The sequence below is a fragment of the Aulonocara stuartgranti genome (assembly GCF_965226115.1).
Source record: "Aulonocara stuartgranti genome assembly, chromosome: 4".
Taxonomy (NCBI): Eukaryota; Metazoa; Chordata; class Actinopteri; order Cichliformes; family Cichlidae; genus Aulonocara; species Aulonocara stuartgranti.
The window spans coordinates 24,045,562-24,069,731 of NC_138942.1; the positions used below are offsets into that span (position 1 = coordinate 24,045,562).

The following is a 24,170-nucleotide window of genomic DNA, read 5'->3' on the forward strand; positions in this document are numbered from 1 at the left end:
TGTCGGTTTTTGCGAGGGTGTGATTTATACCCGTGCACAGATTTGATTGTGTATATGGGATCCTGTCTGCAGCACGCCACAGTTGCATTTATTGATCAGCATGTTGTGTGTTGAAGCCAGGGGGAAGCCACCGGCATGAGTGTACCTGAGTCAGAGCGGAAGAGGGGCTTAAACGGCTCTCTGCTCAGTGGAACGTGGAGCTGTGCAGGAAAACACCTGGGAGCAGAGGGAGAACAAACAAAGCCAGAGGAGGGAAGAGGAAGAAGAGGCTGAGGAGAGGCAGGATGACGAGGGAAATTAAACAGAGTGAGTGAGAGAGGCAGAGCAGCTGCTGTTTAAGCCACATGGAGTCCAGGAAGAAGGCCGGGAAAAAGAGAGTTCCGGCTTCAAAGTCAGTGCAGCATCATTGTGATTGAGTAGAATAAGTGGCTTTCATAAATGCTCTTGGATATTATTATATTGTTCTCCATTTCCAAGTTGGGAGTGTGTGAGAAAGTATCTGTGAGAAAGACTTTGCGCTAATCTTAGAAACTAAAGACTGCATGGAAAAAGCTTTAACTAGGTTACTGTACTGCTTTAAAATGTATGAGCACGAGTTACAGCTTGCTCAGTCCATTCAGCTTGCACACAGTTCAAAAAATACTCCACAGGAACTCCATGAAGTACTGCTGTTCACTTCACCATAGGATTTAGCTTCACCTTTATATTTTTCCTCCAAAATTAATACAAATTTATGGCTAACACTGGTTAAATAAATCCCTTAAAACTGCTAATTTCTCTCTTGCCAATAATGAGTCACATATATTCAACACACAGACACTGGCATCTACCATAGACTATTAAATATGGACTCCTGCATTCTTTCTAATAACCAACAGGGGGTGCTTTCTCTGAGTCCACAAAGAGGTGCTTAGTCTATGATTAAAGAGCCCCAGGGCTCACTTGATCTATGACTTCAGGAACTGATCTTTGTATGATTTTATGGCCTCAAATGCTTCTTTAAAAACTTCTTTAATTCAGCATTATGCTCATTTTATTAGCTATCCCAACATTTGAGCGAATAGATGATAAAAAGGCACATGCTACCTTGTGACTGATATGTGCATATGGTTGTGCAGTAGTGATGTGCAGTGACTTTTACAGAAGGGTAAAGCAAGCACCGCTTGTCCTGATGGTACGCCACTGATTCTCAGTCAACTTCATATCTAATGAGTATGACTCATGTCTAGTTTGCAAAAAGTAGCACCAGCTAAAATACTCAATTTGACGCTTCACAGCAGGAGGCAAACTGTAGGCGAAATAATCATGGCTAAATCAGCTTTATGCATACATCGTTTTCTCGTTCTTCTTTTTTTTTTAGCTATCATATTAATTTATAATAATGGAAAAGAGATCAGGAGAAAAGAGACAGTTGCAAACACAAGCTCTGAGGCACACAAGGCTGTGTAAACCAAGACAGATCTCTGTGAAAACACAGGCTTGTCGCAGGAGGCAAACCGTGTTTGACTTTGAAGCTCGAGACAAAATGGAATAGTAACAACAAATAGAGCGATTATCACAAAGTACACACTCTGTCTGGTCCTTCCTACAAAAAGGGGGGGTTGTATGCAGAGGGACAGGTCGGCTGTTGTTGTCCAGACATCACATCCTTGACACAGTTCCCTATCAACCGTGCAGATGAACTGGGCCACTCCAAAGTTTCTTCCCACTCTCCTTCTGCAGATGGCATTGTTTTCAGACACAATTTTCATTGTATCTGCAGTAGGAGGGAATGGAAATTGCTGCTGTGGCAGACGCCAAACACTTTTGCCCTCAACAACCCTCATCTGCAGCTGAGTGTGACTCGCGGATTTTCTTGCATGCCAAGTTCCCTGTCCTGCACCCTCCCCCTCCTCCCCCTCCGCTCCTGTCTTCTGGGAGGTAAAGCCTGGATTTCCCCGTTTCCACTCTCTCTGGGTCTTTAACAACTAACGCCTCACTCTCACCCTCTCATTTAGCACCACTCCTCTCATTTCCTCTCCTCTCCTGTTAAACCATTAGGCCTTTTTTATTTAACAAGCTTCCTCCCCTGCTTTTCCTCTGTGCCTACCTGCACCCTGATCACTGAACCGCTCCCCATCACAAATTATTCCTCGTTGTACTTGCCACTCTCATTCTCTCAATTCACCCTAAATAACTTTTTTTTCTCCATTTCTCTTTTTTTATTTGTATAACTTGAGCCACTTAATAAGAACAATCAACACTGCTCGCTCATTCTTTCTCGTCACTCCCCCTGTCGTCCCCTTATCCAAATTTGTTAAGTAGTTCACTCTTTAGTGTAATAAGCAGGTACTGGAGAGATATTTAGGACATTTTCAGATGAGGTTTGGTATTTGCTGAGTGCTCCCACTGCACTAATTCTGTGCCGTCTGGACCTGCCTGATTGTTCGCTTTGATTACAGGGTCCTCAGCGAAAACCTCCTAGCTCGTAGTGAGATACAGGGACAGAGGGACAGACTGCAACATGAGCATGACTGTTGTAAAGTGCCTGGAACAGATGCATTCATGGGTTTGAAGCATGCAAGTTTATGTATATGTGTGCACGTGCTGCTGGTGGCTGCGTCACCAAAGCATTTAATGTTTATGCAGCACAGTATACGCGTGCCTTTGAATGCAGGTGTGCACATTCTTTCTTTATAATAAGCCCTCCAAGAATATGTGCAGAGAGCCTGACATCTGTATAGCCTAATTTATAGCACTCTAAGGATTTTCAACTTTCGGTGTGCAGCTGCATGGCAAAGCAACAAAGGGGAAGCGCTACCAAATTACTAGGGTGTCAAGTGTGGGTGTATCACATTAGTGATTTGCCTCCACCTGACCTTGTATTTCATATCTTTTCCAGTGTGTCTTAAGAGTTTTTACCTTACTCTTTAATAGACCCGTGAGTCATACAGTGCACTGAGGTGCTTATACTGTTGCTGATTTACTGATTATGAGACCTCTATGCAAACTTTTCAGTGCTTAAATCGTGAAAAGAATTCTCTTATCCCTCCTTGAACCTCCCACTGATTTATAGCAGATAATGCTAAGTGAATTATTCACTTAATGGAGGTGTTTTATCATGTGTCGTGATAAAGAAGAAATATTAGAAATACAGCTTTATATTTATCCATGTATAAGATTGAACAGGTTACCAGCTAGCATTGTAAAAAAAGGTTAACCAGAGAAGGACAGATGTGGAACTTGTTTCTTTATTTTCCAACCTGTGTGTTTTCCCAACAACTACTGCTGCCTTTGCCTCTTGATGATTTTATATTGACTGAGATAATACTGACCTTACCTTAACCTTTACTTGAAAATACTCATACTAACCCTTAAACAAAATCTGTCTTCTAGGTCTTTGACCCAGCGGTTTGAGTGTTATTTTGGACTCATGAGTTTTTTAAGTTTAAATTTACAATTAGGTTTGAGTTTGAATTCGTTCAGTGCTTCTGAGTTTATCTGTATTTCTTGTTCATGGTTGCTTCTTTGACATTATTAGGTTCCTTTAGCACTTTTGTTTGGTCTGTCATGTCTTCATGTCGTTGCTCTCGGTCCTAGTTTCAGCCCCATGCGTCTGTGTTTGTGTGTGTGTTAATTCCAGTTTTACTTTGATATTCTCCTGCCTCGTGTGGATCAGGTTTTGCTTCCCTGGTCTCGTTAGCCTGGATTAGTGTCAGCTGTGTCCCACCTGTAGCCTGTTCCCTCATTATCCCTTGTGTGTATATCATCTGGATCTCCCTCTTTGTAGGTGATGTTTCTGTCTGTTTGTTGTCCTTCCAGTTACTCAGTTTATATTGTGTCTGGCTACTGTTTAATTAGATATTTTACTTTTGTTTCTGCTGCCCTTTTTTCTTTTTTTAAACCAGCAATACAGCTGTGACTGCTACACACCTGCATCTATGACAAAATCTTTATTCCAAACTTTTATGGTGTGCATTCTGGGGATTATGGGGCCCCACAATGTCAGCAATACAAGTAAATACACACACACACACACACACACACACACACACACACACACACACACACAGGAGCTATGAATTTCTGAAAAGGAGAACAGATGATGGAGCGTAAAACACTCAGCATGAACATCAACAGGAAGCAACTTTGTAAACAGGAATCAGTGGGAGGAGGTTCAGCATGTTATATGAAATAAAATGTGGCGCTCAAAGAGACATTTATAGACCACACTACAAGTACACCTGTCTTCCTTCACCCATCCTTTCTACTCCCTTTATATCTCTGTTGGGTGGAATGTTTGTAATATTAACTACACCATCAGTGGTCATTGTTTTTTTCTGGTCTTTTGGTAAAAAAAAAAAAAATAGCCCCCACTAACTTATAAATATATAAGCTAGCTTCATGTTTTGGCTTGTATGATATAGACTACCCAAAAGATGTGACAAAGGCTAGCCAGGTAACAAGGTTTGAATGCAATATAGAACAAAGAATTTAGCTAGGTGGAGATGTCATTAGTTTTGTGGTTATTTAGATAGTACATTGCTCACTGTCAGACAGGTTCTATTTAAGTGATTTCTTGATTCAACGGGTCTGGTAGTGGGTAACCTTTACTTAATACTAGTGCTGTCAGCGTTAATCTCGTTAAAATGACGTTAAAATCATAACTGCAAATCTCCGTTAGCGAGTCACCGCAGATTGCCCCCTGTGGGGGGCTGCATGGCGCTAACGCGTTAACAAGATAACTGCACTAAGTCACTTTAATTTTAAAACGATGTAATTTTAAAACTGTGTATATACTGTATATTCTGTGTATTTATTATCTCATTCTTATTGCCTGTTGTTTATTTGATGACCTGAAAATGTATGTGTGACAAAAAACTAAGAAGTCAGAAAGGTGACGATTGCTTTTTAACAACACTGTACACGCCCTTTGCTTTGCTGCTACCTACACTGCAGTATTGTGGTCTTGTTTCTGGGTGAGGTTTACTGTTGACAAGATGTAATGTGGTTCAGATGGAGGTTAAATGCTTCCCTGATACTGCATATTTCCAGTACTGCTTTAAGTAAAAAAAGACAGCTCAGTACATTTTTGTGCACAATGTTAATTATAGAGCAGTTTACAGTACAATACAGTACAGCAGGCCCAATGGTTTTCATTACAGCTGTTGCAGTAGTGTCCCCTGTGAACCAGGATAGGGAGGAGGACCTGGCAGAGGAAAGCTGCTGTATACAGCCTCTTGGAGCTGAACAAAACCAGGCATTCCTCATGGAGGTGTTTATACTCCACAGCACGGTGTGGTCCATCTTCACTGTATCTGTTGCTATCTTCAGACTGCCATCATCAGCAGAATGCTAGCCAAAGGAAATAAAACAACATTTTCAAGGGATTTTTGACAACGATTTCTATAAATAATAAATAAGAAGCTGCTAACACTGACAAAATGCGTTTCTTTTGATCGCTGACAGTTTGTCTACACCGATTTCATTAATTCTACCTACAAACCCGTCACTGGGGACCAGAAAAAAATTTACACCATTTGTTCTGATGTGAAATCACACGACATAATGTAGGTTGTGTTCCGATCAGCCAAGCCGGCAACATGTCCTGACTAATGCTAATATTTTGGCTCAGTTTGACACGGAGAGACGTCTGAAACCTCCTACTTGTTGATACTGTCTGAGTGAGTTTTGTTTTGAGAGGAAATTAATGCACGACTTTTCTGATCATGTTTTTGGCATGTCGAGTCAAAAGACAAAAAGGACCCTAAACCTGACCTCAGCTTGTGATTAAAGTCAAAGATGTCACTGAAACAGTGAATATCAGCTGCAGACGGAGAATTCTATGCTTGTAATTTGTCCTCACATGCAACAGCAGGGTTTCAAACATCAGAAGTATTGATGTTGGCTCTGGTCCAGAGGCACTCTGAACCTTTGGAAGAGAGAAAATGACTAACTTTGTCTTTTCTCCTAAAGATAAAGCATGCCTTTAGGTCTGAGCTCTTTCTCCTTTCTTAACATGCATCCCGACTGAAGTCATTTTTATTAGCCATTTAAAAAAAACTTCTTACTTTTGCCACTCTGCATATCTCAGTGTGTCTCTTTCTCGCTGTGTATTTCGTCTTAATTTATATCTTTTTTTCCCCCATGCTTGTTTCAGTGAAGTGCATTCCAGCAATTCTTCACTGTCAGTCACTCTCTCTCCCATTCAGGCCCATTCGTTAGCTGTTGCTGACAGATCTTTGCTAAGACACGAAGCTCCTTTGAGCTGCCACTCCTCTGCCAAACTGGTCACAGCCACACTCGGGCATTCCTTTCAGGATAATATAGCAAAATAAAAACAAAAGAACGATTTTCTTGTGCTTATGTCTTTGCTTTACACACCCATCCCATGGACTTCATTTCATCTAGCCTTCTCCCATCTTTTAATCTCTTTTAGCCACATTCCCACTTCTGGGATTTGGGAAACTTGAGAGCCGGGGTGAGCGGTCATACTTGACTTCCCATCAGTCCATTCAGTCTATATGATCCTGCAGTATCTCAGAGACACGCGCTGGCGAGAGTCTATCCCCACGACTAATTGAGGGTCACTTGTCTCCCCCCTTGACTCCGATGCATTTGACAGCAGCCAAAAGCACACACACACACACACACCCACACACACACACACACACACACACACACGCACGCACAAACCCTGGGTCCTTTTGTACAAGACAAATAGACAAGACTCATGTTTTTCATCTTGAAAAGCTGACCAGGGGAAGTGTGTGTGTGTGCACACTTGTGTGTGTGTGTGTGGGGGGGGGGGTCCAGCTATGCGATTACTGCGTCAAATTAACCGCTGAAGCCTCAGAGCTAACGACAGAAAAACGCATGAAATCAAATGCCGCTATTGTCCGACAGGAGATTAGTTCAGGGGATGTGACCTTCTCCGGATCTTCTCAAAAGCGCTTAAATATTTGAGCGAATTCTGTCATTTCTCACTCCATTCTTAAACATAGAGGCCCCTCTGTCCTCTGTGCATGGCGAAAATGGTGTCCAGCTAAGAGACACTAAGCGTGTGTGTGTGTGTTTTTCTGTGCGAGAGCGTGCGTGTGTGTGAAAGAGCCAATATTTGATGTGGTGTGATCTGCGCCACACAACGGTGCTCTAACATGTTCGAATGCTCTTTGCATGCATTTCGTCTGTTTGCGCGTGCACATGAGAGAGTGCGTTTGCATGCATGCACACGAAGTGTAAGTGTTGAACTGTAAGAGATCACGGATCAACACTTACACTCAGTTGGCTTTTGATACAGATGTGTAAACAGTTTCTTATTAAGTCACCTCCTGTCTAGAGATGGATGGATGGTGGGATTATGTTGAGGTGTGTGTGTGTGTGTGTGTGTGTGTGTGTGTGTGTGTGTGTGTGTGTGTGTGTGTGAGTGAGAGAGAGAGACTGGAGTGGACAGATATGAATGCATGCTGCCGGTGGGAAAATCCCTACCTCTAGTCAATAACCTGCCCCCCACCCACCTCCACCTTCATCCTCCTCTTCCCTCTCAGTCTCCACCTCCTTTCCCCCCTTCTCCTTAGAAACCAAACACAGCAGCACACACTGATGTTTTGGGAGCAACCTGAACTCAAAATTTGTTGTCAAGTGTTAGCATAATTGCTGATACTTGAAAAAAAGGAAGCACAAAAACAAACAGAAACGGAAAAACACATTAAAAGACTTAAACTTCTTCTGTTATATTCACCAAAGACAAATGATTCCCAAAGTTTGAAATCAGCCCATGTTTTACAGATTATGGCACCAATGAAGACTCATCAGCATCTATCTATAATACCTTTTCCACTCTTTCTCTCTCCAGTCTCTGTTCTTTAACCAATAATAATCTTTTCCGTGTGTTGGCCAATCTGGACTTTTTGCTTTTGTTTCCCTACTTGAAGACCAGCGTCTTGGAGTCGTCTCTTCACTGCTGACACTGAAACCCTCAAACCAGTGTCTTGTGTTTTTCAGTGTTTTCGCTGCCAGCTGAGAACCTCTGAGGCATCTGTTTTTTGAATCAGTGGACTCTGATGTACTTGCCTTTTATAGCTGAACTGCACACCTTCCACTTCTCAGGAATTGCGGGCCTTCTCTCTTTCTGCTAAGAGCCAGTTTGCACTGTCCGAAGGGAGCACAGACTGTTGTATGAAATTGTAATTCTTTTTTTTTTGTCTTTCTTTTTTTGCCACAGCTTCCTAGAATTGCTTTGGGTGTTTAGAGCAAAAAGGTCCTGGTGAGTTTGAGAAAAGCTCGTATCACAAAAACTAAACAAGCCAAATTTATTGCCTCTTCACCTGAAATAACACGATTAGAAAAATGATTTTTTTTAATGATTTTCTAATTTTAGCATGATAAGCTTACATGATGTAGCACAATGTAGCACTGGAACACAAGCACTATTAGGCTGACAGAAATGGGCCTTTTTGCATATATATGTAGATATTCCATGAAAAATTACAAGTAATTTAAATTAGTTTCCGCTATTTAGGACATTACTGATCAATTATTATTTTAGAGGAAAAGCAGCTTTTCAAAGTAACCACATACATTTGAGCAGATGTGTACACAGTCAGTGTCTTACGTCTTTATATGCAGTAACTTTTTGCATGTAGTTTGATAATTTTCCTTTACGTCACCGCAATTTCCTGAGTGTTGCGTTGCACTTCTATCCAAAGTCACAATTGTTACCTCGTACTGCCAGAAGCCTTGGCCAAACGTGTGAATATGAAACGAGTGTAAATATAGCTCCATAACTCATGCTGTTTCCTCCATCAACTCTTGTTTGAAAAACAATGGCATCCTATTATTCACAGGGCCACGACTGACCTGTAGGACTTCGCTAACTGTAAGGGGCATTCATAGATACAGCGATTGCTTCAGTCAAAGAAAAAAGGGTTCTTATCCCTTTTAGACATGTTTTCTATTATATAAAAACTTACTTGCTCTTTTCTTCTGTCAAATAATATAACAAGTCTAAAAAAGGTCATCTATACCTGATATGCTATTTTTGGGCCTGCAAACTCACCAATCGGGCATTGTTCAGAAATGTCCTTTAAACACGAGTGATCATCAAAAGGTCAGAAATCTTAGAATAACTCCTGTGATATTTAGAAACACCTTTTATTTCCTGAAAACCTCGCTGATGCTGGTGGCGGTGATGCTGATGATAAGAGGAGTCAGTTGGCATGGCAACTATCCCCATGACCTCTCTAACAAAGCATCTGCACAAAAGGTCTGTTATACAACACACTAAATTAGGAATATGGGTTATGCATAGGTGCTGACATGGTTTAAGGCACAGCAAATGGTTTAAGGCATGATATCCCATACTTATGTGTTGTACCTCGTTATAGATATAACTGTTCTTTTTACACAGATGCTAAAGAATAATTGGAACATTCAGTTTTTCACAGTTAACTAATGTTAAATATTAGTCCTCTTAAAATTAACAACAACCATATCTACAGCATCAACAATAAGAAAAGGAATAACAATATTAAAGATGTCAGGGTTTATCATCTGTTCATCAAAATCATAGACTGCACATAAAAGACTGAGGTAGCATCTGGGACTGAAAAGTGATGCTACTTCAAAAGTGTCTTAACCTTAATGAACAGAAGGAGGCGACTCCTCTGCTTGCGAAAAGAAGTTTGATTGCGCAGGAAATCGTTTGGAAAATGATGCTTGTGCTTCAATGATCTGTGGCCTCAGTAAATCCTCACCTATAAGTTTTTAGTCTCAATCACTAGGTTGCGTTGGAGTCAAGGCAGTGGATGCTGTGGGCAGGGCCTACCTTCTGATGATAATCTCTACCATCAGAGCCGTGGGAAGGGCCTTGAAGTGGCAGGGGGCTGCAGTGCATGCACATATGTACACAATATGCCAGCCTTGAAACTATCAGATGCTGATGCACCCGGCAGACAAGAAAAAAAACCTGCCAAAACTGAACTGAACTGGACAGCTGAGAGAAATATACCAGCTTATACACAAAATTTTAACACAGGTGCGACAGTAGTTAGACCTCACAGGGTGCTCATGTGACGAAATTCAATAGAAAGAAGCTTACAACTACAAGGTTTGTTAAGACACAGCAGTCAAGATATGCAATAAACCAACTGAACACAGCTGATCAGAACCTGTCCGTATGTTAATAATATTTTGCTAGGCCCAAAAGCAAAATTTGGGGGGATAATTATAGGTATTTGCTGATGGCTCATTTTGAAAAATCACACATTTCTTAGAAAAATAGCAATAGGAACAGTGATGGGCAGTATCACAGCAAGGGGTTCATATTTTCCTCACACATGACATTAGTGGGACATTATTAGCTTATTAATGCATCCGTTTAGAAGTACCAGACTGTAACTTTTACTTTATATAATGCACTTCATATTATATAATAATAATAATAATGCACAAGACACTTTGTATTGTGATTATACGCAAAACAAGTTAATATGAAAATGAACGTGTGCACATAGCTTTAGATTAAATATAGTAACAGCATGGACTGTGGAAACAATAGTTAAAGTGGTGTACCACTGCTGTTGAGTAAATGTACTCAGTTACTTTGGTTGCTTTCTACAGTTAATGAAGTTTTAAGGTGCGTTGTAAAGATTCATGTGAGGAAGGAGGAAAAATGGCCCAGCCTTACAAATATCTGCATAAATGATTCATGGCTGAGGAAATATTCCTCAGAGTGGGTGCTGCCAGGCAGCTGTTAGTGGACAAATTTGGCTTGCATCGACTTTTCTTCGGACAGGGGGCAGCAGAGTTACCGCACACTCGTGAAAATCTGCTCTCCCCTTCACCACCACCAACAACACGGCTGCGTAATCAGTCAGGTCCAGGGGCTGAGACGCACCGAGCCACACAGCGGTTTGCTTGTTGATAAGACTCCTTGGAAGAAGAGAACCGCAAACTATCTTCCTGCGACGTTATTTCTGCCTCTAAGCTGGACTTTTGGGACGCGTTACGGTTAAAGAGGAAAAGACTCTTGACTGTCGGGAAATGAAAATTCAAATGGATTTGTAATTTATTGCTTTTTTTAAAAAAAAGAAATTAATTTGGGACACACTTGGAATTATTTTGACTTTGCTTCCTTTCTAAATCTCTTGGATATTTTTTTTTTTTTTTTTTTTAAAAGTATTTTTCTAAAGTGTAGACTTTAATTGCTTGGAAATTTCTTTTGCTAAAATGGTCTTATTCTTTTCATCTGAGCTTTCAGCCAAAAACGGACACTTCAGCGCATCAAGGTGAACTTAACTGAGTGAACTAAACCGGACTTTGAAGAGTGAACTAAAAGTAGGAGGCTTACTGTTGCTCTCAATTTTTTTTTATATATTTCGAGGGGAACTTGGAAAAAAAGGTTTGGTGCAAGCTGAGCGGATTCTTCTTCATCTTTTGGGAACACCTCTGCTGTGGGACCGCGGTGTGGACGGACGCTCGCACGCGCGCGCAGTCTCGCAGGGCGAGCCGCTGTCCCCCCGCGCGCAGTGCTGAGGAGAGAGGCTCTCTCGCGCTTCCATAAATGCCCGGTCCGTCGAAGAGGCTCGAGGCTGGGCAGCAAGATGAGCTCGTGGGTACAGCTGCTGCTCGCGTTACTAGCGGTGTGTCTGCGGTTTGGCGTGGCCGAGGTGAGTTCAAATCAAAGTTCTAGAAACCTCTTCGGACACTTAAGAGGGATTAGTGGTCCCTCTGAAATTAGAGCACTATAAAACAAATGTACCAACGAGTGAAGTCGCAAGGTTTATCTAAAAGTTTACGGCAGGATATAAAACACAACAGTGTTGTGGAGTCTTTATTTATTTATTTATTTTTGAATAGTAGTTTAAATGTATATAATACTCGAAGCATATAAATATATTAATGGGCCTATATGCGGTAGCCTACTGTATATTTTCTGGCTAACATTGGGCTCTGACTCTTGTAGTCTGTTTTTTTTTTTTTAATTTTGAGTAAGCATATCACTCCAACTACAATGCACATGCTGTTAAAACTGTGTCATTATTTTTTAAGCTCATGTCCGCCTTTAAAAAAACAGCCAAACAAAAAACCTCCAACTTCAGACTCAGTCTTTCTCTTACTGCTTCTCTTCATACAGAAGATAACTGTTATTCCTCCCCATTAACTGGCGTTATGAATGGATGCCCAGGGGCAGACACATGCAGGGGTCAACCTCTGTGGGTGATGTGCAAGGAAACGGGCGCTGCCATGATAGGCTCATTTACAGCTGGATGCTTCACCACGTGGTGAAGTGATGCATTTACAGATGCTGCTGTTCCAGATATTAAAGGCAGCCGGTGCATTCAAACATACATTAACACCATCCTACAGAGACCACATTTGTTGTTTCTGTACTTTTTTGTGTGACTTTTGTTTTTATGATTATATGTTGCTTCCTTTTTTAATCAACACCTTCTTTTCTCTTGCACCATGTTCTCTGCCAAAACAGTGTTTTAGAAACAGGTGAAAATCAGCCAACAACAGTGAATATATAAAGGCAGAAAAGATGGATAAAATCTGGTGAAGTCAAGCAGGAAGACTAAACTTAACCACGGGTCTCATCTAGGTCAAGACTCACTTGACCTAGACAACAATATTATGTTCATTTTAGAACAAATCCTGTCCACTTTTCCTTCGCTGATATGAAGTCTGATTTTATCAGTCTTCTGCTTCTATGCAGATTTCATCTGTGTTTCTGACCCAGGCAATTCATGTCATGTCAATGGGGTTAAAGCACAAATAGTTAACAAGTCAATCGTGGGAAGTGAAAGCTTAAACAATGTTTTTACAAAAGCAAGGAAAAAGGCATAACTGATTGAGTTAGTTTTCTGCCATAGAACTGATGTGTTGGTATAGTTTGTTCCCAGAATAACTTATTCAATTTCAATTCAGTTTTACTTGCATATCGCCAAATCATAATAATAGTCTACTCAAGGAGCTTTATATTGTAAAGTTTTAAGACCCCACTATAATAAAGAGAAGCCCCCAGCAATCAGACAACTACCTGTGAACAGGCACTTGGCGACAATGAGAAGGAAAAACTCCCTTTTAACAAGAAGAAACCTCCAGTGTAACCAAATAAGGGGAGGGGGGGCATCTGCCGTGACAGATTGGGGGTGAGGGGAGGAAGACGGGACAAAAGACACACTGTGGAAGAGAGCCAGAGATTAATATTAACTAATGATTTAATGCAGAGGGCTGTATAAACACATAGAGGTTAGGTTAAAAAGGTGAGCAAAGAAGAAACGCTCGGCCCATCACTGGGAAGCCCCTGGCAGCCTAAACCTATTGCAGCGTAACTAAGGGAGGATTCGGGGTCACCTGATCCACCCCTAAATATGTGCTTTGTCAAAAGGGAAAGTTTTTGATAAAGAGAGTGTCTGTCTCTTGAATCCAAACTGGGAGCTGGTTACACAGAAGAGGGGCCTGAAAGCTGAAGGCTTTGCCTCCCATTTTACTTTTAAACACTCTAGGAACCACAATTAAGCCCACAGTGTGAGAGTGAAGTGCTGTATTAGAGTAATACAGTACTATGTGGTCTTAAAGACAAGATGGGGCCTGGTTATTCAAGACATTGTATGTGGTAAGAAGGATTTAACAGGGAGCCAATGGAAGAAGCCCATATGGGAGAGGTATACTTTCTCCTGTCAGGACTCTCTTTTCAAAGAACTTATGCACATGTCTGTAAAAAGAAAATAAGTTACAAACACAATAGCTTTGCAAATGCTGAACTGCAGTATATCTTTATCGTGTAAAGCCCCTGAATCTTTAAACATTCGTTTTATTGCTTCATTTTCCTTCTTTCATCCACTCGTGTACATATAAGTAATCTTCCATCATTATCACTGCCTCACATAAAAGTACATTTTAAATGTATATTTAAAGATGACGGTTGACTTTCCTGTCGTCAAGCTGTCTTTCCATTTCACTGCCTCTGCAGGCACCACATGTAAAAGAAGACTTTGACAGTATTTTTGAAGGAGAAAGTCACAAAAGGCTTTGAAGGTATACAACCTGGAAATTCCCCACGTGTGATTTTAAAGTTTATGGCACGGCAGCTGGGGAAATAATAGAGACTGTATGTTCAATTATGGTCTTTGTTAAAAGAACTTCACCAGAAAAAAATCTGCTGGTATATAAAGTGGTTGTCACGTATAAAGCTGTAATGATCATATGCACCTAGCCAAGGACCACCAGAACGGAATTTAGTTTTAGCTAAATTGTATCAGGCCCCTTTCCAAGTGCTGATGCCAATTATGACAGTGGAATTAATTAAACTCACAGTTTCTGGCACATGCCCATATTGAGCATGTGTCAGCATACTTTCAGGGACTACATGTGAAACCTCACACATGTGCTATAGCTGCTGCTGCTGCTTCGCCGGCAGCAAACTCGACCCTCTAATTATGTACAATTAGATGTTCCCTCTCGTCCTCTGCCCACTGCAGCCGCTGCCTGTACCTGGCATTCTTCAATGTGTCCATGAGTTCTCCAGGGGATGGGGAGTTTCTTCAGGTGATAAATACTGCAGTATGTCAAGTCTTGTGTTTTTTTCCTGCCATAATTAGCAGAAAAAAGGGAGAAAACATACCTGAATAGTTCAGGTATAACACACAGTTTGGCAGGAGTGGTCTTTTGTGTTGTAGATTAGCAGCTGTCAAAAACAAATGCTTTGTCAGCAGAAGCTAATTATTCCAAACAGGCTAACTACTGCAGACTAGCTACAGCTGGATTTTGAGATAGTTTAATCTTTTCTTTAAGAAACGTTAGCTTTTTATCCTTTTTCAGAATGAATAAGATGCTGCTGTAGGTATTAAAATGACATTCAGCTCTATATTATTATTATTTTTATGCTTCTGCCTGCAGGAAATATGAAATGCACCTATAAAAAACGCTTTTCTTAACCTTGATAATTCACCTTCATGCCATAGGTGCTCATTAATCATTATCAGAGTGTGTTTACATAGTCTGCCAGTCCAGTTTGCATCTGTTTACATCTGCTTTGTTTATCAGAACTGAAATGTTTATTTAATATTTCCTGCTTAGACACAAATTGTCATGACAGCAGGCACCACCGTGAACAAAAGCACACGTCCTATAATTAACATCAGACACAATTAGCCAAGCAGGCAGCTTTGCTCCATTGGCAAAAGGAGGAAATAATCATGACGACTCCTCAGGGGCATCGGCAGCTCCGCAGCAGAGATGCGAGTGTAATACAGCAGGCATTTCCCTGCTGTATTATTTGACTGTCTGAAAATCTGAGCAACAATGGGGGAATGTCAGTGGCAAACAGTATGGGCAGGGTGAGAATACTCGTGCATGAATGGCCGTTTCCTTTTTCTAAAACCTGCATCCCGCTGGGATTCATTATTTTCTTCAGACCTTAAATTAATCAGTATTAAAACTAAAGTTTATTTCCAGATGGCTTTGTGTAACATTTACTGAACTGAACATGGTTCACTTAATGCCCGACGCATTTGCTCTTTTGGTCATTTTCATCGGTTCCATTCTAGCGTGAGACTCCAAAGCAAGTGAACCACATTTACAGCGCTGAAATCAATGCAAGGAAGTGCCTCGACCCACGGCTGATCCTCGTCCGTTTCAGCCCAGCTTTAATTCATCTATTATTCCTCCTTTTTTTCAGATGCGCCTCCCTTCTCTCATCCTCTCTGTATCACTCCTTCCCCCACTTCCTGACTCCTTCCTTGCTCCTTTGACCCCTAAATGTTAGCAGATGAGAAGACACAACGCCAATAGTCATTCACCGTGCTCTTAGTGACCATTGTGTGTCCGCTTTGGTTAATTCTCCCCCCCCCCCTCCTTAGCTGTCTCTTACCCATTAATGACTAGAGGGGTTAAATTCATGGACTCACAATGTGGGACTGTTTTTGGTTTTATGGTTTAATACTATAGAAATATTTGCCCAGATCCACCGTTTTCCTAGAAAAAAACAGCTCCATATTCCTGTTTCTGTGTCCTGGTCATAACATTGAACTGTGTGGTGAATTACCTTTCTATGAGTACACAGTAAGAGTAATAATGTAGCAGAGAAGTGTTTAAAAGCCCAGTCAATGTTTTTGAGATTTTATACATGAATACAGTTTATACATGCATCAGTTTAATCACATAGGAGCGACTATGTGTACCACCAAACAACTTCAGTGGTTCTACGTCTACTGCAGGGATCGAAGACCATTTTCCCCTCATTTGGTGTTTTGGTGATGGGGGAGGAAACCCCATATAACATGTTGCTCTAAATTCTAGGTGTTCAAGTGAGCTGCAAATTGGAGACTGCGAATGTCCAAGGATGTCTTCATAAATATCAAATCATTCGGTGACTGTGATGGGTGGGGAAAGTGGGCACCCTGAAATTTATGATGTTTTATCATAGGATGAAGGCAATCACTGAGAACTGTGCTAATATGTGTCTCTCAAACCATGCCAGCATGCAAGCAGCTAAACAGAGTAACCAGATGCCCTCATTGTAGGGGTCAAAGGTTCAGCTGTATTTTTAATTTATTGTGCATAATGATCTCTGTTTCACATAACTGTAGATTTTGAGTGATAGCACATCCATGTTCTCAATCTGGTGTTTGGATTTTTGCTTTGGTAACTTTGGCAACAGTTTCCCCAGATCAGATGTTACAGATGTGGAAAAATCTCATCAGTAGCCAGGTGTGCCGGTGATGATATGTCTCAATGTCGTCTTCTTCTGTGTTTTTTTTTAATCTCACAAACTATCCAGAACAGTGCATCTTAAGGTCTCTTATATATCTGTGTTTCAGGAGGACGCTCTGCCTGCAGCCCTGGTGGAGCTGGTTAGAAACAGCCCCATCTCCTCAATAGAGGACCTTCAGATGCTGCTGTTCTCTGACTCCGTAGGTAAAGACCAGAGCTTTCTAATATTATTACTGATACATGCTTTGAAGCCAGAGTCCAAGTTGCTGTCTGCAATTTTACTCCAGCCTTAGTGACGTCGTAAATTGAATACCATTTTCACACAACCAGATTAAGCTCCCCTAAAACATTTTTTTATTCTGTTCACAAACCCCAGTCATCCAGTGCAACCCAAAGCCCTTTTTAAAATATCTGTAGCTCTTCCCTAAACATGTATTGACATTAAAGTAAAAAAATGCTACTCTTACATTGTTGTTGTCACAATGAGAAGTGGTTTTCTTAACACATTAGCACAGATTAAAGTTGGTTTGAGAAAGCTGAGGTTATGTTGCACTTTCAAAATAAAGAACAAAATGTTGCGCAATTAAGAAAAAAACACATATTTCCTATTACAACAGAAATACAGTAATAAGTGGTAATTATTGCATTTTTTACACTAATTGAAATAAGGAACCACACCTGTAATAAAACATACATCGGTGTACATGACGACAGAAACACACAGAAGATTTATTAGATTTATAAAAGTGTAACAACTGGTTGCCCTCGGACTGGGTCTCTTATTTTGTGACTCAAATGTGACATCGGCTATGCCCCCATCCTCCTCCCCGCTCTTTTGACACAAGCTCGTGTTTTATCTCTCCACATACAGAGGGCGCTAAAAGCCCTTGGATTATATATATGACGCCCCATGCAAAAAAAATGAAATGCTCATGATTTGTCTGGGACATAAGTCAAATGCTGTTTTTTGTTTCTGTTTCAGATGAGGAAGACGAGACTTCTGCAGCCAATGGAGGTCACAGACTACCAAGGAGCCTTGGTGAGCCCTTAACCCCCCCACAAAACTTCAGCCAAACTTCCTTTTTATTCCCATCAATATATTTTAGAAGATATTTTTTTGTATTTGAGATGTGAATGTATTGTGAATGCCTGAAACCCAGCCTCTGTAATTGACATTTGCCTTTGGTCTTTATCTTTTGACTTATTTGAGCTACCCTACTAAGTCCTAATGTGCTTAATAGAGGACATCTTGGCCTCTTCAATCATGCCTCACGTGTTTGGGTGTCCTCTTTAGCTCCAAAGAGGCAGAAAATCACAAAAAAGTTACACTGGTAGATAATTTTCTCCTCAGTTCTCAAGAGGTTATGACAAAAAGACTTATTATCTGTATGTGGCTCTTCAGATCTTCACAGAAATTCTTCCTAGTGTGGATAAATGTTACTCTGTTCATATTCATACAAGATGAATAGAAGGTTTTAGTGCCGCCATGCAGATTTTCCTCGTGAATGTAACAGTACTCAATCCTCATTAGTAGAGGAGTCCCTTCCTTGAGTGTTCAGTCAAGTTTCCTGTGAAGTGATTAATGTGACAAGTATGGTTTCAATGATACGGTTAAAACCCTTCCCATTAAGTGTTTTTTTTTTCATTATTATGATAAAGCAGATATCTGAGTTACTTGTCATTAATCACTAACCGTCTGGTTGACTGAGAGACACTAATGGGCCTATGCTAATCTTTGCCTTTTGATGAGAAGAAGCTCTAGCATATTTTCTTCTTTGAAGCTTCGTGCTTCAGGTCTACAAGCTGCTGAAGTGCTAATACTCAGTACTGACAGGTGATCAGACAGGAGCTTGTGTTTTACTATCGCATAAACAGACATGAAAACAAGGTAGTCTTACTAGAGTGGATGAATGAGCAAGCTGGAAAAAAAGAAAAAATGAATTTAGTGCTGGATGGATGTTTGAAATACTAATTTAACACCACTTCTGCCCTAATACTCATGTTCACTTGTGTCTCATGGCTCAGATGCCCAGCCGGCCCAGCAGGCTCTGTGTAAAGTTCGAACAGAAGTGGTTGAGGTCACAAGGGCAATGTTGGACCGGAGCAATGCTAACTTCCTGCTATGGCCACCCTGTGTTGAGGTGCAGCGCTGCTCTGGCTGCTGCAACACTAAAAGCTTGCAGTGTGTTCCTGTTGTCACACACAAAAGATACTTGCAGGTAAATAACATCACACAGAGCTATATACACATACATGTATACACACGCACATCCGTTAGTGCTGTTCTCAGAATTGTTTCCTGTTCCTCCCATCTTATTCTCAAACTCCGTAGGTTATGAAGGTCGAGTACATCAACAAGAAACCCACTTATGCTAAAGCAGTGGTGTCAGTTGTGGATCACGTGGAGTGCAGATGTCAGACTGCTCCTCGTCCTCCACCACACAAGAAGAAATCCTCTCGCAGGCAGCACGGCTACCTGCATCGAAACCAGACGCATAGCCAAGGTCATGCACACGAACAGGTGGACAGAAACTCTGCTTACTATCATTATTTTTCAGAATTAACACTTACTTTTGCCTCTTTGTCATAACAGTGCAAAGCAATAGAATTTTTATTTCCAAGCATGACTGTGTTGTAGCCTGTGCACTGCAGTGCATGTATAGCTGTAGATAAAATAAAAGTAAAATGAATTTTGTTTCTTTTTTTCTGACAAGGTTAAGGTGCATTCCAAGGATGAGCTTCATCAGTTGGATGAGCTCAAACAGAACCAGAGGGCCCACCTGGAGGATCTCCTGAAGCAGCAATGGAGCCCCAGAGGAGACACCTTCACTCAGCCCGGAGAAGGATACAGTCTTGCTGGGGAGGGCACTTCTCGTTCTGGAGAAGCCGTTCTCTTTGCTCCACACTGGGCTCATAACATCAGCAAGCTGGTTGAGGCTAAAGAAACTGAGAATGTGGAGAGGAAGGATGGTGTGGTCTCAGATGCCAACAAAACTGCCTCCTCAGTGGATACAGCTGGAACTAAGGTGAAGAACAAGTTGGTAGAAGGTGGGAACGGGTTGCACATCAAAGTTAACGAGGAGAACAAAGAGACACAAACACACAGCCCATTGTGGCAAGAAGACAAAGGCAAATACCCAAAGATTCACACAAGTGGATTCTCTCAGCATGTTACTCCTGAAACAAATTTCAGCCCTACCGAGGAAACCGTCACTGACACAGTTAGGGGCAGGTTCCGACCTACCAAAGAACCGAACCCGGAACCCCGTGAGCTGGCGCGACAAAGAGAAAACGAGACTCCAGAGGAGGAGAGGATATTACAGATTGCGGAAGCCAAACTGGAGGAGGAGAGAAAAGAACTTCTGCTTCTCCATAAAAAGTTGGACGAAGAAAAGGAAATACTGAGACAGCAGCAGATGAAGCGAGGAGAGGAAGAAAGGGAGAAAGAAAAGGAGACAGTCAGTCGGCACCTACATGGTAAACATCATCCCAGTCACCAAACAACTCAGAAACCAGGTAACAGAGATTATTAAACGTTTTTTTAAACAGTGCAGAATTAAGTAAATTGTTCAATTAACTAAAACAGTGTGTTTAAATTACTTAAGAGTATATTTTATCACAAGATTGTATGTAGAGTCAGGACCACTTCAGTCAAAAAAGATATTTCCATTTGCAGTAATTCATATTTATGTTATGGTTCAGTTGTGGGACTGTCCCATAGTTCATGCACACATGTGGAAAGCATGAGGCCCCCTCCCTGTGCATACATTTAAAGCAAAAGGCTGATTGCTTTTTAAGTAAGACACAGCATGTAAAGGAAAAGCTCGGATGAAGTTGGGTTGCAAAGCAGCCTACAGATTGCCAGCAACTGAGTAAACAATCAAAGTGAGCTGGCACTGACATCAGCTGATCTGCTGAGTTCGACTGAAGCCTGTTCAAGCCAATGTTATGCACAGCTTTTGTAATTTTCTCTTACACTCTTTGTTTTCCATCTTACAGAGACAACAACATCGACAACTACCACAAAAAAGCCATTGGCTCCTACGGCCCCCAGACTCCCAACTCGACCACAAAAAACAAAAAGGATGAGGAAGAATCGCAGACGGATTAGTAAAGCAGCCATGAGAGCAATGCTGATGTAGAACTAAAAGAAACCCAGGTTAGTTCATAGAATATATAAAACAAAACAAAACAAAAAACAATTATAATTCTGCTTTATGTTTCTTATTGTAATCCCATCTTCCTGTATTTCTACCACAGGGACACAAAGAGAACATGGTGCATTTTGTGGATAACCCAGAGAAGACCCAAATGGACTCCCTTTGTACAAGTATTTATTCATTTGTCAGTAACCTGCTCGTCCTGTGAGATCTCAGTAACACTACTAATGACTGTCTGGTGAACCTCTACCTATACTGGGAGTAACAGAGGAGGGGGAAACAAGAAAATGGAGTGTAAAGAAAAGGTGGACCTTCTCCAGAGAATGCTTGCTTCTTTGACAGTTGATGGTATGAAGCAACAAGTGGCACCCAAAGACTGATGAACTGTGTGCAAGCACTGTGCCTGTGGGGAAATGAAACTGCATTGCTGTAGAACTGTATAAAATAGTGCAATTTCAAAAGTTTCCTTGGAACCTTGTCTTGATATCAGCAGACAGAAACTGCACTTAAATGTTGACAGAACCAAGTGTATAAGGAGTTTGTTGCTGAAAGCCTGGATTGTTTGATAACCACAGTCAGATTAGAATAAGGAGTATATCTGGTGTAAAAATTAACCAAAAAAAGCCTAACTTAGCTGTTTTTCTAATTGGATAATATAATAACAGAGATTATTATATCGTCAACACACTGCAGGAGCAGAAGAATTTCCATGTGTGATATCAATTATTAGCTCATTAAAAATGATGGTCTCTCTCAAACCGTATTTAATTTTATGTAACTCATTGCAAACACTGGAATTACACTTATATGGGTATAGAAAAAATATAGTTTTGCATTAATGAGGTTTCCTTGTCTCAAAGTATTGTCACGGGTGAAACAAGAATTGGCTTGTGACCTGACTGTGTGCTGTGTTTCTTATTTATTTGTTGCTACTGTTACTACTCTCTATAAAAAATACTGCAAACAACATGTGGCTGAGATAGAGTCTGAAAAAAAAGATTCATTGTGTCATAATAACTGTGAGGTTTATTAAACAAAGGGACAGAACATAAAAAAACTAATCCTGTCAGTTTACCCCAGTATCCTGTTCAGCTTCAGTGTCAAATAGTGCGTGCATGTTTGTTTTGTATGCCTGTGTGGTTCAGTATGTGTTTCTGCTCACATCTATATTCTTTATTTGAGTTTTTTTCCTTTCATACAGAAATGTCTCTCCCCCACCAGATATGTTTTGGTGCAAGCAGTCACATTCATTTTAAAGTCCTAACCCCAGAGTGTATTTCTGTAGGGAGCCTACAACACATTATATTTGATTTCATTTACAGGCAACTAAAAGAGTGAAAACCAGTAACTCAAGGGTTAGCTATTAAAACAAGAAAACTAAGATAAACTTTACAAATGTTGTTGTTTTTATGACCTTTCTGTTTCCCTTAATAACAGCATGTAGAAACACACTGATGCTATTTTGTGTCTGATAATTTAGAGTCAGAACATTTTAAGTTATTGAAAAAAGGCTTGTATGTATGTTCCTTATACCATCTGACAACTGTTACTTTTAAAAAAAAATGTGTTTTCTTACCTGATCTGGTGAAAAAAAGAGAATGTTTGTGATAACTTTGCCACATAATGCTATTTTCATATGGGTATAAGAAGCTAATGTGCTTGAAACTTCTTTGTATGTGTTTTTATTCCCTTTCATTAATTCAAGGCAGTTAAGCCCAGTGCTACATGCTTAAATGATCGTGTTTCCTCCAAATACTAAGCGGGTACCATTTCTTTTCATCATGTTTAGCATCTTAATTTAGCATATCAGCACATGAAATTACTAAAAATTACTAAACCATAGACTACTTGCTATAATGTCACTTTGACCTTTCATTTTATGGCCATCACCATTTTGACCCTTTGGAGCCTGGAGACTGGTCAGACAGTTGGCTGGTTATCAGTTAGCAATAGCTTGGTTAGCAATATGCATAGCCTGAATGTTTTTGGCACAGGTTCCTGATAATAAGCAGTAAGTGACATACAAGTAAATGCAAAAAAGCATTTAAAAATTGCATTATAAAGGACAAAAAGACAACTCAAACAGCGGCTACAGTTAGCTGAAGTGAAGCCTCGCAGACGGCTAGCAACATAGTTAGCTCTCACCTCAGTATTTAATAAGCTATAACTTTGAGGCCCAATGAGTCAGTTATGAAGAAAGAAAATGCAGACCAAAACCTTTTATCTAAATTGAGCTATAAACTTGTTTTGTACATGTTTGGGCTCATCTTTCAGTTCAACAAACTGCAGTTTTAGTCATTTTACGCTAGCTTCATTTTGTTGTCAAAAAAATGACATAACATTAATCAGGAGTATCATCAGTTTAGCCACCCAGTAAAGCATGGATAGTTTAAATATTGACTGGATGATGGTGATAGATGAAAAGAAAATAGATCATATTATTTGGTTTGGACCTGAGTGCTGAGACTGTGAGACTATCCTCATTCATGTGGGATTTTAAGGCTGGATACAGAAATGTTCATAAACTTATCACTTTAGTTTATTTTTTATATATGTAGCTGAGCTGTTTAACCTAAAACACCCCCAACTCTTCAGAGGCATCATTTCCACCTTACCTTGTATATTTAGAAATGTACAGTGGGGTTTGTAAAGTGTGAGAGGAAGAAAGGGGAAAAAAAAGCAAGAGAAGAAAATGTGGGGGTTGATGTACTGTAGGTGAACTCTGGCACACACTCTCTCTGTAGTTTGTTTTTCACAATTACCCATTTGACTCTTGGCTGCAAAAACTCCCCAACTCAGCAGCCAGCTGCACTGGTATGTTTGTGAATTATCGAGCCAATAAGTCATCACGGCTCCTGTCATCATATCAGTCATACAAGGAATTACTTGACATAATAAATACTAATGTCCTGAATAGTATAGGGTTAAAGGGATTATTTGAATGTGGCTGCGAGTGCATATAAATAAGACCTTGTCGTTTTGCCTTAATCTGCATAAATCACTACGCTGGATCTCATATTATTGCGCCTGTAAAAAATGACAGTTATGTAAGGGTTTGCTCTGTATCTCCATATGTGATTCAGTGATTCGTGCATTACTTCCAGCCCCCCTCTATAACACCGTCAATCTTGCACAGGCATACTATTCCTAAACAGCAGGCCATCTCCAAATTCAGCATTGAGGTGGGATGCCTGTTTTTCCATGGGTGTCCACCCAGCTCCCCAACCCCCCGCAGCCTTCAAACAAAAACAGGCGAGAGTCGTGCACTGAGGCTTGTTGACTGCGACAAACACACACACAGGCAGTGCTCAT

General features: G+C 40.6%; 1 protein-coding gene across 2 annotated transcripts; it reads left to right on the forward strand.

Annotated features, from left to right (window-relative positions):
* Positions 1-160: 160 nt before the first annotated feature.
* Positions 161-21,887, forward strand: pdgfbb (platelet-derived growth factor beta polypeptide b). 2 transcript variants are annotated; one of them, XM_082531978.1, is made up of 8 exons: positions 161-306; positions 16,806-16,902; positions 17,681-17,737; positions 18,724-18,917; positions 19,031-19,219; positions 19,413-20,214; positions 20,698-20,857; positions 20,959-21,887. In XM_082531978.1, exons 2-7 carry the CDS (start codon positions 16,878-16,880, stop codon positions 20,838-20,840), a joined length of 1,410 nt encoding a protein of 469 aa, XP_082388104.1. In that variant the 5' UTR covers positions 161-306; positions 16,806-16,877; the 3' UTR covers positions 20,841-20,857; positions 20,959-21,887. The 2 variants fall into 2 exon arrangements, with proteins under 2 accessions (XP_082388104.1, XP_082388103.1); XM_082531977.1 differs by lacking the exon at positions 161-306 and adding an exon at positions 10,751-11,648.
* Positions 21,888-24,170: the final 2,283 nt, after the last annotated feature.

Bases quoted from the DNA above. Each gene is read 5' to 3' on its own strand.
- pdgfbb (XM_082531977.1), top strand. From the start codon at position 11,583: ATGAGCTCGTGGGTACAGCTGCTGCTCGCGTTACTAGCGGTGTGTCTG. The intron at 19,220-19,412 runs GTGGACAGAAAC...TTTTCTGACAAG, and splicing joins AAGGTCATGCACACGAACAG to GTTAAGGTGCATTCCAAGGA. The intron at 20,215-20,697 runs GTAACAGAGATT...TCCATCTTACAG, and splicing joins CCAAACAACTCAGAAACCAG to AGACAACAACATCGACAACT.